The sequence below is a fragment of the Theropithecus gelada genome, chromosome 11 (assembly GCF_003255815.1).
Source record: "Theropithecus gelada isolate Dixy chromosome 11, Tgel_1.0, whole genome shotgun sequence".
NCBI lineage: Eukaryota > Metazoa > Chordata > Mammalia > Primates > Cercopithecidae > Theropithecus > Theropithecus gelada.
In genome coordinates, this window is record NC_037679.1 from 1,029,637 (window position 1) to 1,052,727 (window position 23,091).

Here is a 23,091-nt window from a genome sequence, read left to right on the forward strand (position 1 = left end):
CAGTATTGGGGTGGGAGTTACCCGATTCTCCAGGTGTTGTGTGTCTCAGTTCCCCTGGCTAGGAAAAGGGATTCCCTTCCCCCTCGCGCTTCCCAGGTGAGGCGATGCCTCACCCTGCTTCAGCTCTCGCTGGTCGGGCTGCAGCAGCTGACCAGTACCGATCGTCCGGCACTCCCCAGTGAGATGAACCCAGTACCTAAGTTGAAAATGCCGAAATCACCGGTCTTCTGTGTTGCTGGCGCTGGGAGTTGGAGACTGGAGCTGCTCCTATTCGGCCATCTTGCTCTGCCCCCCTATTTTATGTAGATTATATTACTATATCTTCAAAATCCCTAATTGTATCTTCCATGTGGTCTTATCTGCTGGTAATCCTATGCAGTGTAATTTTCACCTCTAGAACTTTGATTTAGCTTTTCTTTTTTATCTTCCATGTATCTATTAAGCATGTTCAGTATTTCCTGTCTTCTTGAATACAGGAAATACAACTTTTAATGTCCTTGTCTATGAATTCCATTATTTTTGTCATTTCTTGATCTGTTTTTAGATAATTGATTTTGCTTCTCATTATAGATTTTCTCTTTTTTGCATTCCTGGTAATTTTGTTGGATTCTGTACATTGTGAATTTTTATCTTTATAGCTGCTGGATATTTTTATTTTCCTGCACATCATCCTGTAAATCGTTCAGGTACTTGGAAACACTATGATCTTATTGAGGCTTGCTTTTAAATTTTGTTAAGCAGAACAGTAAGCATTCAGTTTGTAGCTAATTTTGCTCAACTGCTGAGGCAATACCCTTCTGAATACTTTCTTGATTCCCCTTGAATTATGAAATTTTCCACTCTAGAGGGTGGAAACAAAATTTTGCAGCCCTAGTGAGCTCCTGAGATAGTTCTGTTTTTCTCACCTTGGGTGGTTCTTTTCACAGCCTTTGGCAGTTACTTCACACGCATGTGCCGGTTAGTAGTTAGTTGAACACTTGAGAAGAACACTCTGTGGCTCTCTGGAGGTCTTACTCTCTGAAACACTCTCCTTTATGGTACTCTAACTTGTAAACTCTATCCTCTGCAATCTCCCTGGATCCCCAGCTGTTTCCTCAACAAAGAGAGTCAGTTGGGCTCTGATTGGGTTCCCTTTCCGTGTTCTGTGGCTTGAATATTCTCTCCAGACAATAACCTAGGAACAGTCACAGAGTTCTCCTCATTTGTTTTCTGTCTCTCAGGGATCATTATCTTGCTCACCTGGTCTCCCCTGACTGAAAACTGTTGTCTCATATTTTGTTCTGTTTTTAAAAAAATTTTTTTATTGATACATATTATTTAATATTGTACATATTAATGGGATACATGTGATATGTTGTTGCATGCATGGAATGTTTAATAATCAAGTCAGGGTATTTAGGATATCCATCACCACAACCATTGATCATTTCTATGTGTTGAGAACATTTTAAGTCCTCATCTTTAGCTATTTTGAAATGTACAACACATTTTTGTTAACTATAGCACCGTACTCTACTATCAAACATTAGAACTTATTCATTCTATTTATTATGTATTTGTACCCATTAGATCTCCCTTCGCACCCCCTCCCTTCCCCCCTGCACACATATCTACATCCTCCTCAGCTTCTGGTAACTATCATTCTACTCTACCCCCTGGAGATCAACTTTTTTAGCTCCCACATGTAAGTGAGTACATGTGCTATTTGTCTTTCTGTATCTGGCTTATTTCACTTCCTGTTCCATCCATGTTGCTGCAAATGACACGATTTTATTTTTTAATGGTTAGATAATATTCTCTTTTGTAAATTTAACATTTTTTGTTATCCGTTCATCTATCGATGTATGCTTAGGTTGATTCCGTATCTTTGCTATTGTGAATAGTGCTGTGATAAACATGGGGGTGCGTATATTGTTTTGATTGACTGTTTTCATGTTCTTTGGATAAATAGCCAGTAGTGAGGTTGCTGGATCATACCGCCATTCTACTTTTAGTTTTTTGAGATGTTTCCACATTCTTTTCCATAATGACAATATTAATTTACATTCTCACCAACAGTGTATGAGAGTTCTCTTTTCTCCATGTCCTTGCCAACATTTGTTATTTTTTTGTTTTTTGATAATAGCCATTCTAACTGAAATAAGATGATACCTTATTGTGATTTTGATTTGCATTTCGCTAATTACTAGTGATGTTGAGCATTTTTTTAAATATACCTTTTGGTCATTTGTATGTCTTCTTTTGAGAAGTGTCTATATCCTTTGCCCACTTTTTAATGGGATTGTTTGTTTTTTTCCTGTTTCATTTGAGTTTCTTGTATATGCTGGATATTAGTCCTTTGTCAGATTAATAATTTGCAAATATTTTCTTTCATTCAACAGGTTGTCTCTTCACGCTGATGATTGTTTCCTTTACTGTGAAGAAGCTTTTTAGTTTAATATAGTCCCACTTATCTATTTTTTTCTTCTTGTCTCTGCTTTTGAAGTCTAAGTCATAAAATCTTTGCCTAGACCATTGTCCTGGAGTGTTTCTTCTGTATTTTCTTCTAATAGTTTTATTGTTTCAAGCTATACATTTAAGTCTTTAATATTTTGAGTTGATTTTTGTATATGGTGAGTAGTAGTGGTCTAGTTTAATTCTTCCACATATGGATTTCTAGTGTACCCAGCACCATTTATTGAAGGTGTCCTTTCCCCAAGATATATTTGTGACACCTTTGTCAACAATCAGTTGGCTGTAAATATATGGGTTTACTTCTGGTTTCTCATTCTGTTCCATTGGTCCATGTCCCTGTTGTTGTAACAATATCATGCTGTTTGGTTATTATAGCCTTGTAATATATTTTGAAGTTGGGTAGTGTGATACCTCCAGCTTTGTTCTTTTTGCTCAGGATTGCTTTGGCTACTTGGGCTCTTTATTGGTTCCATACAAATTTTAGGATTGTTTTTCTATGTCTGTGAAAAATTGATTGATAGGGATTACATTGACTCTGTACTTTGCTTTGGGTAGTATGATTATTTTAACAATACTCATTATTCTAATCCAGGAGCATTGGATGTCTTTCCATTTGTATCTTCTTCAATTTCTTTTATCAAAGATTTGTAGTTTCCCTTGTAGAGGCCTTTCACCTCCTTAGTTACATTTATTCCTAGGTATTTTATTTTCATATTTTGTAAGTATATAATGGTATTGCTTTCTTGATTTGTTTTTCAGATAGTTCATTATTGATGTTTACAAATTCTACTGATGTTTGTTAACTTTCTGTCCTGCAACTTTACTGAACTTATCAAATCTAAGAGGTTTTTTTTTTTTTGTGGAGTCTAGATTTTCTTTTTTTCTTTTTTTTTTTGAGACAGAGACTCGCTCTGTCGCCCGGGCTGGAGTGCATTGGCCGGATCTCAGCTCACTGCAAGCTCCGCCTCCCGGGTTTACGCTGCCTCAGCCTCCGGAGTAGCTGGGACTACAGGCGCCCGCCTAATTTTTTGTATTTTTTTAGTAGAGATGGGGTTTCACCGTGTTAGCCAGGATGGTCTCGATCTCCTGACCTCGTGATCCGCCCGTCTCGGCCTCCCAAAGTGCTGGGATTACAGGCTTGAGCCACCGCGCCCGGCCGAGTCTAGGATTTTCTAAATATAAGATCATGTCATCTGCAAAGAGGGACAATTTGACTTTCCCTTTTCCAGTCTGGATGCCTTTTGTTTCTTTCTCTTGCCTCGTTGCTCTAGCTGGGACCTCTAATACTATGTTGAATAGGAGTGGTGAAAGAGCATCCTTGTCTTGTTCTAGTTCTTAGAAGAAAGGCTTTCAGGTTTTTCCCATTCAGTATGATAGCTGTGGGTTTGTCATGGATGAGCTTTATTATATTCCGATATGTTCCTTTTATGCTTAGTTTGTTGAACGTTTTTATCATGAATGGGTGTTGAATTTTATTGCATGCTTTTCCTGAATTAATTGGTAGGATAATATAGTTTTTATCCTTCATTCTGTTGATGTTTTATATCACATTGATTGGTTTGCATATGTTGAACCATCCTTATATCCCTACGATAATCCACTTGATTATCGTGTATTATCTTTTTTTTAAGTACTTTTGGATTTGGTTTTCTACTGTATTGTTGAGGATTTTTGTGTCTGTTCATCAGGAATATTGGCCTGTAATTTTCTTTTTGTTGTTGTGTCCTTGCCTGGTTTTGATATCAGAGTAATGCTGGCTTCATATAATGAGTTAGGAAGATTTCCTCCTCTTCAATATTTTGTCTAGATGATCGGTCTTATGTTGAGAGTGTGGCATTGAAGTCTCCAACTCTTATTGTATTGGTGTTTCTCTCTATTTAGATCTAATAATATTTGCTTTATGAATCTTGATGCTCTAGTGTTGGGTGCATATATATATTTAGAAATGTTATGTCCTCTTGCTGAATTGATCCTTTTATCATTATATAATGACCTTTGTTTCTTTTAAGTGTTTTTGACTTAAAGCCTTCTCACTTTTGGTTTCCTTTTGTGTGGGATATCTTTTTCCATCCCTTTACTTTTAGTCTATATATATCTTAACAGATGAATTGAATTTCTTGTGGGTAGCATATAGTTGTTATATGGTTTCTTATTCATTCAGTGGATCTATATCTTTTAATGGGAAATTTTAATTAGTTTACATTCAAGGTTAGTCTTGATATGTGAGGACTTATTTCTGTCATTTTGTCAATTGTCTTCTGGTTGTGTTTCTTTTGTTCTCTTATTTCTCTCTTATTATTTATCTTAATGGTTTGATTTTCTGGTGTGGTAACATTTGAGTCCTTTTTCTTCCTTATTTGTATCTTTGCTCTACTGGTTAGTTTTATCATGCATTTTCATGATGGTAGATATCATCCCTTCACTTTGAGGTGAAAGAATCACCAAGCAATTCTTGTAGGGCAGGTCTAGTGGTGATGAATTGCCTGCTTTCTTTTTCTTTCTTTCTTTTTTTTTTGGCTTGGAAATGTTTTTATTTCTGTTTCATTTTTGAAGCATAGCTTTTCTGGGTATTCCTGTCTCCCAGAATATATAATCCCTTTCTCTCCTGGCCTGTAAGATTTCTGTTAAAAATTCATTGTTAGTCTAATAGGAATTCACTTATATATGACCACTTCTCTCTTGTTTTTAGAATTATTCGTCTTTGAGTTTTTGTTTATTTATTTGAGATAGAGTCTTGCTCCATCACTCAGGCTGGAGTGTAATGGTGCGATCTCAGCTCACTGCAACCTCTGCCTCTTGGGTTCAATCGATTCTCGTGCCTCAGCCTCCTGAATAACTGGGACCACAGGCGCATGCCGCCACACCCAGCTAAATTTTGTATTTTGTATTTTCGCCATGTTGGCCATGCTGGTCTTGAACTCCTGACCGCAGGTGATCTGCCCACTTCGGCCTCCCAAAGTGCTGGGATTACAGGCATGAACCACTGCGCCCGACCTGTCTTTGACTTTTGACAGTTTGACTATAATGTGGTGGGATATGAGACCTTTTTGGGTTGTATTTCTTTTGGGATCTTTTAGTTATCTGGATATCTAAATTTCTTGCTAGTCTTGGGAAGTTTTCAGCTATTATTTTATCAAATAGGTTTTCTATACTATTAAACTTTTCTTTACCTTTTGGGACCTTCAACATCTGAATATTTTGTCACTTTATGGTGTCTCATATGTCACGTCTTTCTACATTTCTTCTTCTTCTTTTTTTTTTTTTTTTAAAGACCTATCTTTAAGTTCTGAAACTCTTCTGTTTGATCTAATCTATTAATGCTCTTGATTGTATTTTTCATTTCATTCATTGACTTTTTCAGTTCCAGGACTTCTTTTTTGTGATATCTCTCTGTGAATTTCTCATTTATATTCTAAATTGTTTTGCTGATTTCTTTGATTTTTTTATCTGTGTTCTTTGTTATCTCACTTAGCTTCTTTTATATCATGATTTTGAATTCTTTTTCAGGTATTTCATAAATTTATTTTTTGTTAAAATCTGTTGTTGGAGAATTATTGTGTTCTTTTGAAGGTGCCATATTTCCTTGCTTTTTCATGTTTGTGTTCTTTTATTGATATATGTGCACCAGATGTAATAGTTTCTTCTTCTGATTTTTTGGATTGGCTTTCATAGGGGAAGACTTTTTCCTGTAGGTGTATCCATAAAGTTGGTTGGGTAGGACACTTGGATTTTGATTCTGGATACATGCAGTAATGTAGTCTTTGTATAATTTCTTCAACTGTACACACTGTCAGTGGTGATTTCCTCATTGACTTAGGCCACAAAATTGTTAGAGGAGGCTGTGGTGAGATTTTTCTGGGGATGGAGTGCCAGGTGGGACAGTCTTTTGGCCCCAGTGGTGGCAGTTGCATACTGAGTATGACTGTTCTTGGGTCTCTAAAAAGCATGTTTATGTGCTGGCATTGACAGATCCAGGTGGGCCAATTCTTGGTCCTCCTGGCAGCTTACTCAGGTTCTGGTTGCGGTAGTGGCAGACCAGGTGGGTGGGTAAGTCTTTGGGCCCCTATATAGTGTATGTGGTGTGGGTGATGATAGTCATGGTGGTGGCACGGACAACCCTCAGGTTTCTAGGTGGCATTTGTTGGCGATAGTGGTAGCTTTGACAGGTTGGGCTAGCTAGGCTCCTGGGTGGTGTGAGTGTGTGGGTGCTGGCAGGGTAGCAGCAGGCTGGGCAAGCCCATTTTCAAGCCCTGGGAAGGAATACACAGATGCCAGCTGTGGTTGATGGATGGGGCAATCTCCAGGCCTCTGGATGGGTAGATTGGGCACTGGTGGCAGGTTTTCTGGGTCTGTTGTTAGACTCAGGTGGTGTGCACATGTACCTGGGGCAACTAATGGAGTAAGATGATCCCCAGACCCCCAGGTGGTATGCTTGGGCACTGGGGGTTAGTGCTAGGTGAGGCAGGCTTCTTCTTAAGTCCTTACAATGGTGTACATGGGCACAGGCTTTGGTGGGTGTGGCAGGACAAGCCCCAGGACTCTGGAAGGCATGCTAGGGCACTGGAGGTGGCAGGTGGTGTGGGGCTGTTATTAAGCCCCCTGGTGGTATATGTGTGTGCATCAGGGGTGGCTGATGGGGCAAGACAATTCCTGGGGCCTCAAGCATCATGCTTGGACTTGGCGGATGCAGGGGTGTGTGGAAGGAATGGTGCCAGGCTGGGTGGGCCTGTCCTCAGGCCTCCTGATGGTGCATGGGTGTAGCCTGTAGTGAACAGGGCAGGCTAGTCCCCAGTGCTTGGGCAGTATGCCTGGGTAGCAGTGGCAGCAGAGGCAGTGGGTGGGGAAAGCCTGTCTTCAGGGGCCTGCAAGTGTGAGGTGGCTCTGCTGCTAGGGGGAGACAATTTCTACCTTTGGTAGCTGCCTGAGGCAGGCAGATTTCAGGCTGTGGGTAGAGCATGCTTTGACCCTTGGCAGTGGCAGTTGGTGGGGAGAACCTATCTTCAGCGCATGTACAAGTGTGTGGCTGCCCTGTAACTGGGGGAGCTGTAAGTGATAGCAGTCCCAGGCTGGCAGGTTTCTGTCTCTGGGGAGCACATGTTGTGGCACCCTTTGTACCAGGGGTAGTCTTCCTGGTGTGCTATACCACCTTTTCCCTAGTGTGCAGGACACTGTGGGCTAGAGTACTAGGGGGCTGTGCTGATCCACAGGGTCCAACTGGTGTCTTACTGCTGCACCCATCTAGGCAGACATGGGAAAATGTCAGTGGGGCTCCAGGGGTATGTAGATGCAAGGGTTTTTGAGCCCTGGGGCAGGATACCATCTGTTGGGGCCAGGGTATCAAATGATGCTCTGAAGCAGCTGCTTCGGATTTGAGGTGTGTGTGGGACCTGGCATTAACTCCCTTACTACAGCAGTGCCATCTTGGGGACTTTGGGGACCTTCCCATTCCATTCTCAGAGCCCACGGGGGTTGAGGGACTCTAATGTGACCAGGATTATAGGAGTCTGTGATAAGAATGTAGACTGCTGGGGATCTCTCATTTAACCTTTCCCCACACTGGGGAGCCTCTCCTGGCTCTGCTGTTGTAGGGAGGCTAAGCCATCTGCGTAGCCTCCCTCTCCTTCTGTGCCCCAGGTGTTTCCTGTCACTTCTATGAATTCCAGTGTGCTCTCTTTCATATTCTCTTTGATGTGTGACTATCTACTGACTACTTTGATTCTTTGTGGAAAAGTGTCCTATGCCTCGAGTCAGCCATCTTGAAACTATCCTCCAGTTTTTAAATTTTATTAGTTAGTAGGGTGAGTCTGGCCCCTGTTATTTCATTTTAGTCAGATGGAGATCCTGAAATTCATTCTTCAGGAGATTCATTGAGAAGTCAGACTGCTGTTTTCCAAGGCAAAATGTCAATTTTACTTTTGTGCTCAGGACATTTATTTCAATGATTTCTTATTGCTCTTCTCAAGAGCAAGGCTCTGCATAATCTGGGCCCTTTTGTACTTTATAGCTGTAGGTCATAAGTGTTCTTTCATTGATTCTATTCCAGCTTTACCCTCTTCTGTTTCTCAAACATGCTGCAAATTTTGCATTTCTACTTTTTATCCAGTGTGCTTATTCCTGTTTTCATGTATCTAACCATTCTCTATCGTTAGTGTATTTATCACTTCCTTACTCTAGTGACTTTCCTGACCAAAGTGTCTGAAACACGACCTCCAACACAAGGCATCCCATCATGTGATCTGGTAGTACTTGTAATTAGCTTTTATATTTGTTTACTTCTTTGTTTCTTAACCACTGTATTTGTTAGTGGTTCATTTTCTTTTATTTGTTTATTATCATCCTTCACTAGACTATAACTTCTGTTGTCTCCCTACTACATAATAGACACATTAAATATTTGTTGAATACACATAAAAAGCTTATTTAGATAATGAATGTTTTTATTAAAATTTTAGTCCATAAGTTTTAATGAATTTTATATTTATCTATAGGAAAACATAAATTATTTAAAAAGTTGAAGTGACTTGTCTTAATTCTTTTCAGTTTTTTAGGATAATTGCTCTCTGTCATCTCTAGAAGTAAGAATCCTTCCCAACTTTAGTTCCCAAATCAGACGCCATCTGCCTAAGTTTTCTCAAGCAGAAGAATCTCTTCTTTCCTCCATTTACTGTTTTAGCATTTGACTGTAGGATAATACCTGTCACTTTGTAATTTTTTTCTTCCTTTTTTATACTGTAACTTTCTTGTTGGCAATAACTACTCTACATTTCTCTATTGTCCACATCTCTTAGTGATTCCACTGAGTCAGATGCTTAAAATACCCTTTAAAAATCATGATTTTGGAAAATGGCAGATAGGAGACAGGGCTAGTAGGCAGCTCCCACTTGGACAGAACAGTATGTGAAGACTCACATCATGAACTTTTACTCCAAAAAGTACTGCAGAAACATACCAGGAAAACCAAAAGAATTCAAAGACCCTTTGAAAGATGTGGCTTGCTCTGCAACTCCATGAGACAGCCAAAAAATTCAGTTCCCAAAGTGTGAGGGGGGATAGCTTGCTTCCAAACACATGTCTCTACTGGGGAACCAGAAAATCCAGATTACGGGAGAAGGATTTAACCTTACCTAGAGATGAAATGGAAGTAGGGAGCTAAGCGAAATATAAAAGTAGAAGAAGCAGCTGGAAGAGCCCTGTAGGCACTCCTTGTCCCCAGTTTGAGCTCAGGGAAACCATGCCTGGCCTTCTCTCACAGGGGTCCTTGGGGAAGGTACCCAGTGGAATTGAGGAGGGGCCACAGGGTGAAAGAAGCTTCTAACTGAACTCTGTAATAATTTTGACTAAACATGAATTTTTGTGAGCAGAATCTTGGCGGAGGGGTGCAAATGGGAAGTGCAGATATGAGTGCAGAAGCTGCAGCCAGCAGTGTGGGTAGACAGGGAGCAGCAAGACCTGGGAGCCCTGGTTGCTTTCTTAGTGGGGAGGCTTATAGCCTGGAGCACGATCTCAGCACTGTGTGCCCCCTGCCTGGATGTAAACTTGGCATTGTTGGTGGGCATGGTGAGAGTGAATCAGGCTTTACTCGCTGTGTGGGAGCTGGGAGAAGCCTATCACTAGAGGCTTTCTCTCAGTGATAAACTGTATGATGCAGCAGAGGTAGCCATTATCCTCTGTGGAACATAACTTCATTGGCCTGAGAACCACCCCCACCCCCCACAGTGGCTGAAGCAAGCACTGCCCAAGGAGGGTCTGAGCACACACCTTTCTAACTCTGCCTTTACCTGATTTTTTTCCCCCTCACTCTGGTAGCCAAAGACAAAAGACATAAACTCTTGGGAACTCTATGGCCCCATCTATCGCTTGAGAAACCTGAAAATTTATCCTGGCCAATGTAGGGCAAACTTTTATACCCCTTCCACTACCACAGGTGGTGCTCTCTTGAAAGTGCCACCTCTGGACTGGAGGCTAGCCAACTCATTCCATTACAGCAACTCAGAACAAGCCTGCTCCAAAGTAGGAGAAAATAACAGCTAATTCTACCATGTGCAACATCCTGGCTATCCAGAGGTCCTGAGTCTGTTCATGTGACAGCTTCACCACTAGCATAAGCAGCATTTGAGAAAACCAGTGCACTAAACAAAACCACAACCAAGGACTCTCACAGAGTCCATATCACTCCCCTGCCACCTCCACTGCAGCAGGTGCTGGTATCCATGGCCGGGAGGCCTGAAGATGGATCACATCATCACATCACAGGACTCTTTGCAGACATTCCCCAGCACCACCCTGGAGTCTGATAGCCTCGGTGGGTGGCTAGACCCAATCGCTGCAGTCTGGCTCACATGCAGCCCCACCCGTAGGGGAAGGGGGAGAGCACCACATCAAAGGCTCACCCTGTGGGACAAAAGAATCTGAACGGCAGCCCTTGTGTTCCAGATCTTTCCACTGAAACAGTGCCCCCAAATGACAAGGAACCAGAGAAGTAATTCTGGTACTATGACAAAACAAGTTTCTGTAACACCCCCAAAAGACCACACTAAGCTCTCCAGCAGTGGATCCAAACCAAGAAGAAATCTCTGAATTGCCAGATAAAGAATTCAGAAGGTTGATTAATATGCTACTCAGGGAGGTACTAGAAAAAGGAGAACACCAACTTAAGGAAATTAAAAAAAAAAAAAAGATATGGATGAAAAGGTCTCCAGAGAAATAGATGTCATAAAGAAAATACAATTACAACTTCTGTAAGTGAAAGATGCATTTAGAGAAATACAAAATACACTGGAAAGTTTCAACAATAGAATCGAACAAGTAGAAGAAAGAACTTGAGTTTGAAGACAAGGCTTTTGAATTAACCCAATCCAGTAAAGACAAAGAAAAACTAATTAATAAAAAATAAATGAACAAAGCCTTCAAGAAATTTGGGATTATGTTAAACAACCAAACATAAGAATAAGTGTTCCTGAGGAAGAAGAGAAATCTAAAAGTTTGGAAAACTTATTTGAGGGAATAATCAAGGATAACTTCCCTAGTCTTACTAGAGATCTAGATACTCAAATACAAGAAGCTCAAAGAACACCCAGGAAATTCATCACAAAAAGATAATCACCTAGGCACATAGTCATCAAGTTATGTAAAGTCAAGGCAAAGGAAAGAATTTTAAGAACTGTGAGGCAAAAGCATCAGGTAACCTACAAAGGAAAACCTATAAGATTAACAAGAGATTTCTCAGCAGTAACCCTACAAGCCAGAAGGGATTGGGATCCTATCTTTAGCCTTCTTAAACAAAGTAATTAAAAGCCAATAATTTTATATCCATTGAAACTAAGCTTCATAATGTGAGATAAAGTATTTTTCGGACAAACATATGCTGAGAGAATTCACCACTACCAAGTCAGCACTACAAGAAATGCTAAAAGGAGTTCTAAATTTTGAAATAAAACCATAAAATATACCAAAATGGAACCTCCTTAAAGCATAAATTTCACAGGGCTTGTAAAACAATAACAGTGAAAAAAAAACACCAAGATATCCAGGCAACAACTAAATGATGAATAGAAAAGTACTTCACATCTCAGTACTAACATTGAATATAAATGGCCTCAATGCTCCACCTAAGAGATACGGAATGTCAGAATGAGTAAAAATCCATCCACCAAGTATCTGTTGTCTTCAAGAGACTCATGTAACACATAAGAACTCACATAAACTTAAGGTGGAGAGGTGGAAAAAGATATTCCATGCAAACAGAAACCAAAAGTAAAGACAAAGAAGGACATTATATAATGATGAAAGGATTAGTACAACAGGAAAATGTCACAATCCTAAATATACATGCACCTAACATAGGAGCTCCCAAATTTATAAAACAATTACTACTAGACCTAAGAAATGAGATAGATGGCAAATAATAGTGGGGGATTTCAGTACTCCACTGACAACATTAGAGAGGTCATCAGGACAAAAAGTCAACAAAGAAACAATGGGCTTAAACTGTACCCTCGAACAAATGCACTTAACAGATATTTACAGTATATTGTACCCAAAAACTGCAGAATATACATTCTTTTCATCAGTATATGGAACATTCTCCAAGATAGACCATATGATAGGCTGCAAAACAAGTCTCAGTAAATTTAAGAAAACAAATTATACCAAGTACTCTCTCAGATCACAGTGGGATAAAATTGGAAATCAACTCCAAAAGGAACCCTGAAAACTGTACGAATACCTGGAAATTAAATAATCTGCTCCTAAATGATCTTTAGGTCAACAATGAAATCAAAACAGAAATCCAAACATTCTTTGAACTGAACAGTAGTAGTGACATAACCTATCAAAATCTCTGGAATACAGCAAAAGTGGTGCTAAGAGGAAAGTTAATAGCATTAAATGCCTACACCAAAAAGTCTGGAAATGCACAATAGACAATTTAAGGTCACACCTCAAGGAACTAGAGAAACAAGAACAAACCAAGCCCAAACCCAGCAGAAGAAAAGAAATACAAAGATCAGAGCAGAACAAACAGAAAAAACAATACAAAAGATAAATGAAATGAAAAGCTGGTTCTTTAAAAAGATAAAATTGATAGACCATTAGCAAGATTAACGAAGAACAGAGAAGACCCAAATAAGCTCAATTAGAAACAAAATGGGAGATATTATAACTGATACTACAGAAATACAAACGATTATTCAAGGCTACTATGAACACCTTTACACATACAAATTAGAACACCTACAGGAGATTGATAAATTCCTAGAAATATACAACCCTCCAAGATCAAACCAGGAAGAAACAGAAACTCTGAACAGACCAATGGCAAGTAGTGAGATTGAAATGGTAATTTTAAAACTTACCAACAAAAGAAAAAGTCTGGGACCAGATGGAGTCACAGCTGAATTTTATCAGCCATTCAAAGAAGAATTGGTACCAATCCTACTGAAACTATTCCAAAAGATAAAGAGAGAATCCCCCCCTAAATCATTTTGTGAAGCTAGTATCACCCTAATACCAAAACCAGGAAAAGGCATAACAAGAAAAAAAAAAAAAAAAAAGGAAAACTACAGACCAATATTCCTGATGAACATAGATGCAGAAATCCTCAACAAAATACTAGCTAACTGAATCCAACAGCATATCCACAAGATAATACATCATGATCAAGTGAGTTTCATACCAGGGATGCAGGGATGGTTTAACATACATAAGTCAATAAATATACACTACATAAACAGAATTAAAAACAATTATATGATCATTTCAATAGATGCAGAAAAGCATTTTACAAAATCTAGCATCACTTTATGATTAAAACCCTCAGCGAAATCAGCATAAAAGGGCCATACCTTAAGATAATAAAAGCCATCTATGACAGACCCACTGCTAGCATTATACTGAATGGGGGAAAGTTGAAAGCATTCCCCCCCAGAACTGGAACAAGACAAGGTGCCCATTTTCACCACTTCTATTCTACATGGTACTGGAAGTCCTAGCCAGAACAATGAGACAAGAGTTCACCACTTCTGTTTGACATAGTACTGGAAGTCCTAGCCAGAGCAATCAGACAAGAGAAGGAAATTAAGGGCATCCAAATAGATAAAGAGGAACTCAAACTGTTGCTGTTCACCAATGACATAATAGTATACCTAGAAAACCCTAAAGACTCATCCAAAAAGCTCCTAGATATGATAAATGAACTCAGTAAAGTTTCAGGGTACAAAATCAATGTACACAATGCAGTAGCACTACACATCAGCATTGACTAAGCTGAGAATCAAATCAAGAACTCAACCCCTTTTACAACAGCTGCAAAAAATAAAATACTTAGAAATATACCTAACCAAGGAGGTGAAAGATCTCTACAAGAAAAACTAGAAACACTTCTTAAAGAAATCATAGATGACACAAACAAATGGAACCACATCCCATGCTCATGGATGTGTAGAATCAATATTGTAAAAATGACCATACTACCAAAAGCAATCTATCAATTCAGTGCAATTCTCATCAAAATACCACCATCATTCTTTGCAGAACTAGAAAAAAATCCTAAAATTCTTATGGACCCCCAAAAACCCCACAGAGCCAAAGCAAGACTAAGCAAAAAGAACAAATCTGGAGGCATCACATTACCTGACTTCAAACTATACTACAGGACTATAGTTACCAAAACAGCATGGCAGTGGTATAAAAATAGGTATGTGGACAGATGGAACAGAATAGAGAACCCAGAAATAAAGCCAAATACTTAAAGTCAGCTGATCTTTGACAAAGCAAACCAAAACATAAAGTGGGGAAAGAACACCCTATTCAACAAATGGTGCTGGGATAGTTGGCAAGCCCCATGTAGTATGAAACTGCATCCTCATCTCACCTTATATAAAAATCAAGTCAAGATTGATCAAAAACTTTAAGACATGAAGCCATAAAAATTCTAGAAGATAGCGTTGGAAAAACTCTTCTAGACATTGGCTTAGGCGAAGAGTTCATGACCAAGAACCAAAAGCAAATACAACAAAAACAAAAATAAACAAATGGGACCTAATTAAAACAAAAATCTACACAGCAAAAGAAATAATCAGCAAAGTAAACAGACAACCCAGAAAGTGGGAGAAAATCTTCCCAAGCTATGCATCTGACAAAGGACTAATATCCAAAATCTACAAGGAACTCAAACAAATCAGCAAGAACAAAAGAAGTAGTATCATCAAAAATGGGCTAAGTACATGAATAGACAATTTGCAAAAGAAGATATACAAATGGTCAACAGACATATGAAAAAATGCTCAACATCTCTAAAGATGGAGGAAATGCAAATCAAAACCACAATGCAATAACCATCTTACTCCTACAAGAATGGTCATAATTAAAAAATGAAAAAATAATAGAGGTTGGCATGGATGTGGTGAAAAGGGAATACTTTTACACTGCTGGTGGATATGTAAACTAGTACAACCACTAAGGAAAACAGTATGGAGACTCCTTAAAGAACTAAAAGTGGAACTACCATTTGATCCAGCAATCCTACTACTGGGTATTTACCCAGAGGAAAATCAGTCATATGAAAAAGACACTTACATGTGCATGTTTATGGCAGCACAATTCACAACTGCAAAAATATGGAACCAGCCTAAATGCCTATCAACCTATGAGTGGGTGAAGAAAACACACACACACACACACACAACACACACACACACACACACACAATGGAATACTACTCAGCCGTAAAAAGGAATGAAATTATGGCATTCACAGCAGCCTGGATGGAGTTGGAAACCATTATTCTAACTGAAGTAACTCAGGAATGGAAAACCAAACATTGTTATGTTCTCACTTATAAGTGGAAGCTAAGCTTTGAGGACATAAAGGCATAAGATTGATATAATGGGCCTGGCTTGGTGGCCCACACCTATAATCCCAGCACTTTGGGAGGCCGAAGCAGGGGGATCACCTGAGGTCAGGAGTTTGAGATCAGCCTGGCCAACATGGTGAAACCCTGTCTCTACTAAAAATATAAAAATCAGCCAGGCTGATTTTTGATTAAAAAATGTAATGATACAAAAATCATTACAGTTGTGTGGTGGCACACACCTGTAATCCCAGCTATTCAGGAGGCTGAGGCAGGAGAATTGCTTGAACTCAGGAAGAAAAGGTTGCAGTGGGCCAAGATTGCACTACTGCACACCAGCCTGGATGAAAAGAGCAAAACTCCGTCTCTCACACACACACACACAAAAGATTGATATAATGGATTCTGGGGACTCCAGTAGAGGGTAGGGGAGGGGTGAGGGATAAAAGACTACACATTGGGTACAGTGTACACTGCTCGGGTAATGGGTGCACCAAAATCTCAGAAATCACCACTAAAGAACTTATTCATGTAACCAAACACCATCTGTTTCCCAAAAACTATTCAAAGAATAATAATAAAAAAAAACATTTATAGTGTGCTTAATATCTTATAAAGTACACTTACCTCTATTCTTTTATGTAGAGATGTAGAGTAACAGATATTTTCCTTATGTTAATGGTGTATATTAGTGCATAGTATATACTATGTCTTTTGGTATAGCAAAATAACGTCATTCTGTTTAAAACACCAGTAAGGCCCTCATTGAGAAACAATGTTGGATCATGAGCTGTGAACATTCATGGGTAAAACATTAATTTCTCTCTTTAACAACAAACTGAGCTCTTTTATCTCTCTGTTGCCAATACATGGCCTAGTACCTGGAACAGAGTAGGTGATCATCAAATATTTGATAAGTAACTTAAAAATAAGACTGGAAATCAGAGTTTTAGCAATCTCTCTGTGTGTGTGTGTGTGTGTGTGTGTGTTTTCTAAGTTTTTTGATACCTCCAACCTCTGGAACAACTCACTTCCAAATACATTTGTAGATAGTCACTGATAATAAAATAAGAACCATCTTGATTTGTAATTATTTTCCATTATAGCTTTGATTCTTGTACACAAATTGGACTTAACCTAGAATTATTATTTCTGCATTAGAATAGAACTTACAAGCTATCTAATTCATCAAATTAGTTTTTATCTAATTCTCCTTATCTCTTGGTTTTATTACTTATATACACATTTGTATTTATATTGCTTTTCCTTGGGAACTTTATAATTGTTTTTATATCCATATTAGGTTGAAAAATATGTTATAATGTCTCATAACTATTTGATTTTATATTTTAACATTGATGATAAATTTTCTCTGCACAGTCTTCAAAACATCTTTCTCTGGTTAAATGGAACAGCAGTGACATATAATCGTTGTCTAGTTTATTCTTTAGATTTTATTACAGAAGATATACTATAGGTTGGTCATGTTTTAAACCACATGCTAACATTTCATGTTGTAATAAAAAACTGACTGTAGATTATTTTTATACTAAATAAGTCATTAGAAGAGCACATTAGACAAATTTTCACCCAAAGCAATATTATTTATTTAAATATAAAAATAAAAACATGGTCTAGGTAAATGTTAGTAGCAACTCAATATGTCCTCTAAGAATTGAAAGTAAGTGTTTCTAAATGCAAATAATTCTTCTTTTCTTGCTAAATATGTTTTTGTTTTTCCAGAAGTCTAGGAAATAGGAATTTACTTACTAAATGCCCTACTGTAATTATGGATGAAGATTGTAGAAGCATGGATGAAATAAGACAGTCAGACTACATTACTGAAAAACACTCCATACAGCATATTTGGAGGAAAAATGGAAAGAAAGTTTCAAATTTTCTTGAAGATGTGAACCAGTCTACTCCTAACTTTCTATCAGAGAATTCTGACTCTTTTGTTAGTCAAAACATGATCAATGTATTAAACATAGATCAGCAAAAGATAAAGAAAACATTTAACAAGTGTGATTATGATAGTATGGGAGATATTTGTGTAGTCACTCATTCTGATAAAAACCGTGTCACTGACAGATGCATTAGAAACATTTTTACAGTTCCAGAGTTGACTTTTAGTAATTCAACTTTGAATAAAACAAGTTATCCAGAAAAATGTCAGCCAAACAAGAAGAATCAGAGAGAGTACAATAAAAATGAAAGAAATGATCTTAGTACATCTTTTGAGAACGATTACTACCCAAGCAGCTCTGAAAGAAAAGGTTGGTATTGTACATGGAAAATGTAATTACATATTCTTTTTTTCTTTCAGTTTTAGTATATATATTTGTATATCTATATACGCACACATCTATATATTTGTATGTGTGTTTATGTGTTTGGAAGAAAATGAAACCAAAAATAGAATGGCTTCCTATTATATAACATTGTGGACCAGTGGTTTTCCTCTGTACATGTCATGTTAATATTCTTTGAATTAAAAAAATGAAAATAGACTATGCTAAATTTTTAACTCAGTGCATACTTTTATTTTTTAAGGAAAACTTGAAAATGATTACCAAGAGAAGACACCACAGAAAAGTATTCAGAAATATCCAGCAAACTCTATGTAAGTTTTTAGGGAAATCTGGGGAATACAAATCAGGATCTAGTATGATGCATGATGAAGGTTGAATTGATGCAAAGTGAGGTAGGCGTATTGCCATCTGAGGGTGGGCAGGCAACTTGTCTCAAAGCAGTCTTACCAGGAGTCGTAGTGTTGATAATATCACCCCAGTTGAGAGTGTGGTGCTCATATTTACCAGCTCCCAAATACTTTCTTATCTGAATATTAGTGTTGATTAGGTTTGAGGAAATTGACTTAATGCGTCCAAGAAACTCATATCTGCCAGAATATCAATTTATTAACTTAAAGTAATAAATAGAAAGGGAACATGTATAGGAAGTCTGACATGAAAAAGCATGTTTTCTTACTTTCAGACAGCTCTCAATGGGAAGGTTTCTTGCTTGGTTGGTATAGAATCACTACAGGGAGTGTTAGAATTCAGATGTTAGTGGCATAAGGAAGCATATCAGCAGTTTATAGGACAGTGTACATTTTAGGGATAGAGCACTCTCCTCATTGCCAACATTTACCTCTCAGAGACTCCATGTTTTCTCCGTGTTCAAGATTACAATCTCCTCTACCCATACATTGAAAACAATTATGTTACACCAGATTTTTCTTTCTCTTCTTGCAGCTGGTGTACAAAATGTTCTGAATTTAAGGAGATTTTTACACTCATCCATTATGTGTTGATATTAAATTTATTCCTTAGAGTTTGGAAGCTGCCTTCCAGACTTCTGTGAATACTGGCCTGCAATTATAAGTAACTAAAGAAAACTTTATTTTAGCTACTAGTTTCTGAATAGTCCTAACTTTCTTGGTAATAATTGCAATTTAGACAAATCTTTCTGATTGGAAATCGTGAACTAGAATAAATTTTTATTCTGGAAGTGATTTCTTGTGGAGTTATTAAAAATATTGATTGATAAAAAGATGTAATTTTAGTGGGATTGGCACATACACATTAATTAAAACATAGACTTACAAAACATTTCATAAAATTGACAACTTTGTATCTTTGTTGTTAAATCTCCCAATATCTAGAAATTTATGAGTGAAAAAATCATGTTAGGCCTTGAGTTTTAAATGTACCTTATGAAAGCAATTTAGAACATGGTTCTCAATCCTGACTGCAGGTCCAGATTACTTGAGGGAGTGATTTTAAACTATAGAATACCAAGTTTGACCTGCACATAATAGGTGGGCTCTTTGGCCTGGAGCTTATGAATCTTTATTTTTAAGAAAGCTTCCCATATAATTCCGATCTGAAGCCAAGTTTGGGAACTCTAATTTAGAACATTAATTCCCAGAGGGAATACAACAAACTTTAATACTGTGTATTTATAATCCTTAGGGGAAATATACCTTCAGAAGAATTGCACTATAAGCAGTCATGGGACTTTGGACTTGATGAGGTAAAGCACAGTCTCACATTATCTTCTCAATTAAGTCAGTTTGTATTACCATATCGTATTACTGTATTTAGCGTTCACTTTGATTTAAGGTTAACATTTATTAATTTTTTGGGATGGACTCTTTGTCTTACACTTTTTTATTTTGAGGAAATTATATTTTAGATCTAGAAATAAAAACGTTTTCAGAGACTGTTACATGCTTTATATGAGACAAAACAATCTTGAGGACATTTTCAACACATTTTTTAAGTATTACAAAATTTCTGTATTAGTTCATTCTTGCATTGCTATAAAGAAATACCTAAGACTGGGCAATTTATAAAGAAAAGAGGTTTAGTTGGCTCATGCTTCTGCAGGCTATACAGGAAGCATGATGATGGCATCTGATTGGTTTCTGGGGAGGCCTCAGGAAACTTTTAATTATGGCAGAAGGCAAAGAGGAAACAAGGAGTCTCACATGGCAGCAACAGGAACAAGAGAGAATGAGTAGGGAGGTGCCACAGACTTTTAAATGACCAGATCACAGGAGAACAAACTCACTAGCATGAGGACAGCACCAAGAGGGATGGTGCTAAACCATTCAAGAGAAATTGCTGCCCTGCCATGATCCAGTCACCTCCCACCAAGCCCCACCTCCAACACTCAGGATTATAATTTGACATGAGATTTGGCAGGGAGATAGATCCAAACCATATCTTTCCACCCCCAGCCCCCCAAATCTCATGTCCTTCTCACATTGCAAAATAAAATCATGTATTTCCAACAGTTCTCCAAAGTCTTAACTCATCCCAGCATTAGCTCAAAAGTTCAAAGTCTCACCTGATACAAGGCAAGTCCCTTCCAGCTATGAGCCTGTAAAATCAAAAACAAGGTAGTTACTTCCAGGATTCAATGGGGGTACAAGCATTGGGTAGATATTTACATTCCAAAAGGGAGAAATAGGCCAGAAGAAAGGGGCTATAGGCCCCATGCTAGTGTGAAACTCAACAGGGCAGCCTTAAGTCTTAAAGCTCCAAAATAATTTCCCTTGGCTATATATCTCACATCCAGACACACTGGTGTAAGAGGTGGATTCCAAAAGCCTTGGGCAGCCCTGCCTCTGTGGTTTTGAAAGGTTCAGCCCCTGTGGCTGCTTTCGTGGGCTGGTGCTGAGTGCCTGTGGCTTTTCCAGGAGTTAGGTGCAAGCTGATGGTGTATCTACCATTCCAGGGTCTGAAGGATGGTGGTCCTCTTCTCATGGCTCCACTAGGCAGTGCCCCATTGGGGACTTTGTGGGAGGGCTCAATCCCACATTGCCCCTCCACTCTGCCCTAGTAGGGGTTATCCATGAGAGCTCCACCTGTGCAACAGACTTCTGCCTGAACGTCTAGGCTTTTCTGTACATCCTGTGAAATCTAGGTGGAGTCTCTCAAGCCTTAAATCTTACACTCTGTGTACCCACAGGCTTAACACCACATGGAAGGTTCAAGGCTTACAGCTTGCATCCTGTGAAGCAGCAGACTGAGCTGTACCTGGGCCCCTTTGAGCCATGGCTGGAGCTGGAGTGACTGGGATACAGGGAGCAGTGTTCTGAGGCTGCACAGAGCAGCAGGGCCCTGAGCCTGGCCCAGGAAACCATTCTTCCCTCCTAGGCCTTCAGGCATGTGATAGGACGGGCTGCCATGAAGGTCTCTGAAATGCCATTGAGACCTTCTCCCCATTGTCTTGGCTATTAGCACTTAGCTCGTTTTTACTTATGCAAATTTCTGCAGCCTGCTTGAATTCCTTCCTGGAAAATGGGCTTTTATTTTCTACCACATGGCCAGGCTGCAAATTTTCCAAACTTTTATGCTCTGCTTCCCTTTTAAATATAAGTTCCAGTTTTTTTTATCATTTCTTTGCTCACACATATGAACATAGGCTGTTCATATAAAGCAGCTGGTCCATGTCTTGAATGCTTTGCTGCTTAGAAATTTCTTCTGCCAGATATCCTAAATTAATCACCTTCAAGTTCAGAGTTCCACAGATCCCTAGGGCAGGGGCACAATACTGCCAAGTTCTTTGCTAACACATAACAAAAGTGACCTTTGCTCCAGTTCCCAATAAGTTCCTCATTTCTATCTGAGACCTCCTCAGCCTGAACTTCACTATCAATATCACTACCAGCATTTTCAGCCTTTTTTGTTATAACCATTCAACTACCAGTCTTTACGAAGTTCCAAACTTTCCCTTATTTTCTTCTTGTCTTCTTCTGAGCCTGCCACATTCTTCCAACTTCTGCCCATTACCGAGTTCCAAAATTCCTTCCACATTTTCAGGTATCTTTATGTCAAAACTCCACTCCTGGTACCAATTTTCTGTATTAGTCTGTTCTCACATTGCTACAAAGAAATACCTGAGACTGGGTAATTTATAAAGAAAAGAGATTTAATTGGCTCACGGTTTCACATGCTGTATAGGAAGCAGGATTGTGGCATCAGATTGACTTCTGGGGAAACCTCAGGAAATAACAGTTATGGTGGAAGGTGAAGTGGGTGTGAAGCATCTCAAATAGCAAAAGCAGGAGCAAGAGAGAGTGAGGCGGGAGGTGCCACACACTTTTAACCAACCAGATCTCATGAGAACAGACTTCAGCATTGTAAAGGAAGTACCAAGGGAGATGGTACAAAACCATTCAGGAGAAACTATTTCCCATGATTCAGTCACCTCCCACCAGGTCCCATCTCCAACACTGGGGATTATAATTCAACATGAGATTTGCTGGGAGGCGTCCAAAGATCCAAACCATATCATCTTTCAACATGAAAATGCTTTGGGTTTCAATCTACTACATAATTTTATATTTGCCATACTATTGAAATATCTATAAACACTGGTTATGTAATATTATAATCCCTTGCCATCATAAGGTTGTAATTTTTACAATAGTGCTAGGAACTTTATGTAGTTTATTTCTAATCTATAGGAGCCTGAGTTGCTGAAGTCTTCACAGCAAAAGAGATTGAAATTTAGAGAGATTAGATAACTTGTTTGAGGTCACACTCTCAAGCTAAGATTCAACTATCTGTCTTATCTGATTTGATATTTTCAGCTATACTGTTTTCCCTTTTTTCTTCAATAAATATTTATTGAGTACATATCATGAATTCATATACACTTATTGAATGTTTCCTGTGTGCTAGACACTGGGGATAAAATGGTGCTTTGTTCTCAAGATTATATTCTGTTTGCACTAGACTCTGCAAGGTACAGAGATGAAAGGACATGGAATGCGT

General features: G+C 38.6%; 1 protein-coding gene across 1 annotated transcript in view; it reads left to right on the plus strand.

Moving 5' to 3' along the window:
• The window catches only part of C11H12orf40 (chromosome 11 C12orf40 homolog), a 108,662-nt gene that overhangs the window by 40,142 nt on the left and 45,429 nt on the right, over window positions 1-23,091 (plus strand). Inside the window, exons 8-10 of the mRNA XM_025403127.1 lie at window positions 17,549-18,078; window positions 18,356-18,425; window positions 19,777-19,837. Of these exons, the coding sequence (XP_025258912.1) occupies window positions 17,549-18,078; window positions 18,356-18,425; window positions 19,777-19,837 (661 nt within the window). The remainder of the gene's footprint in view (window positions 1-17,548; window positions 18,079-18,355; window positions 18,426-19,776; window positions 19,838-23,091) is intronic.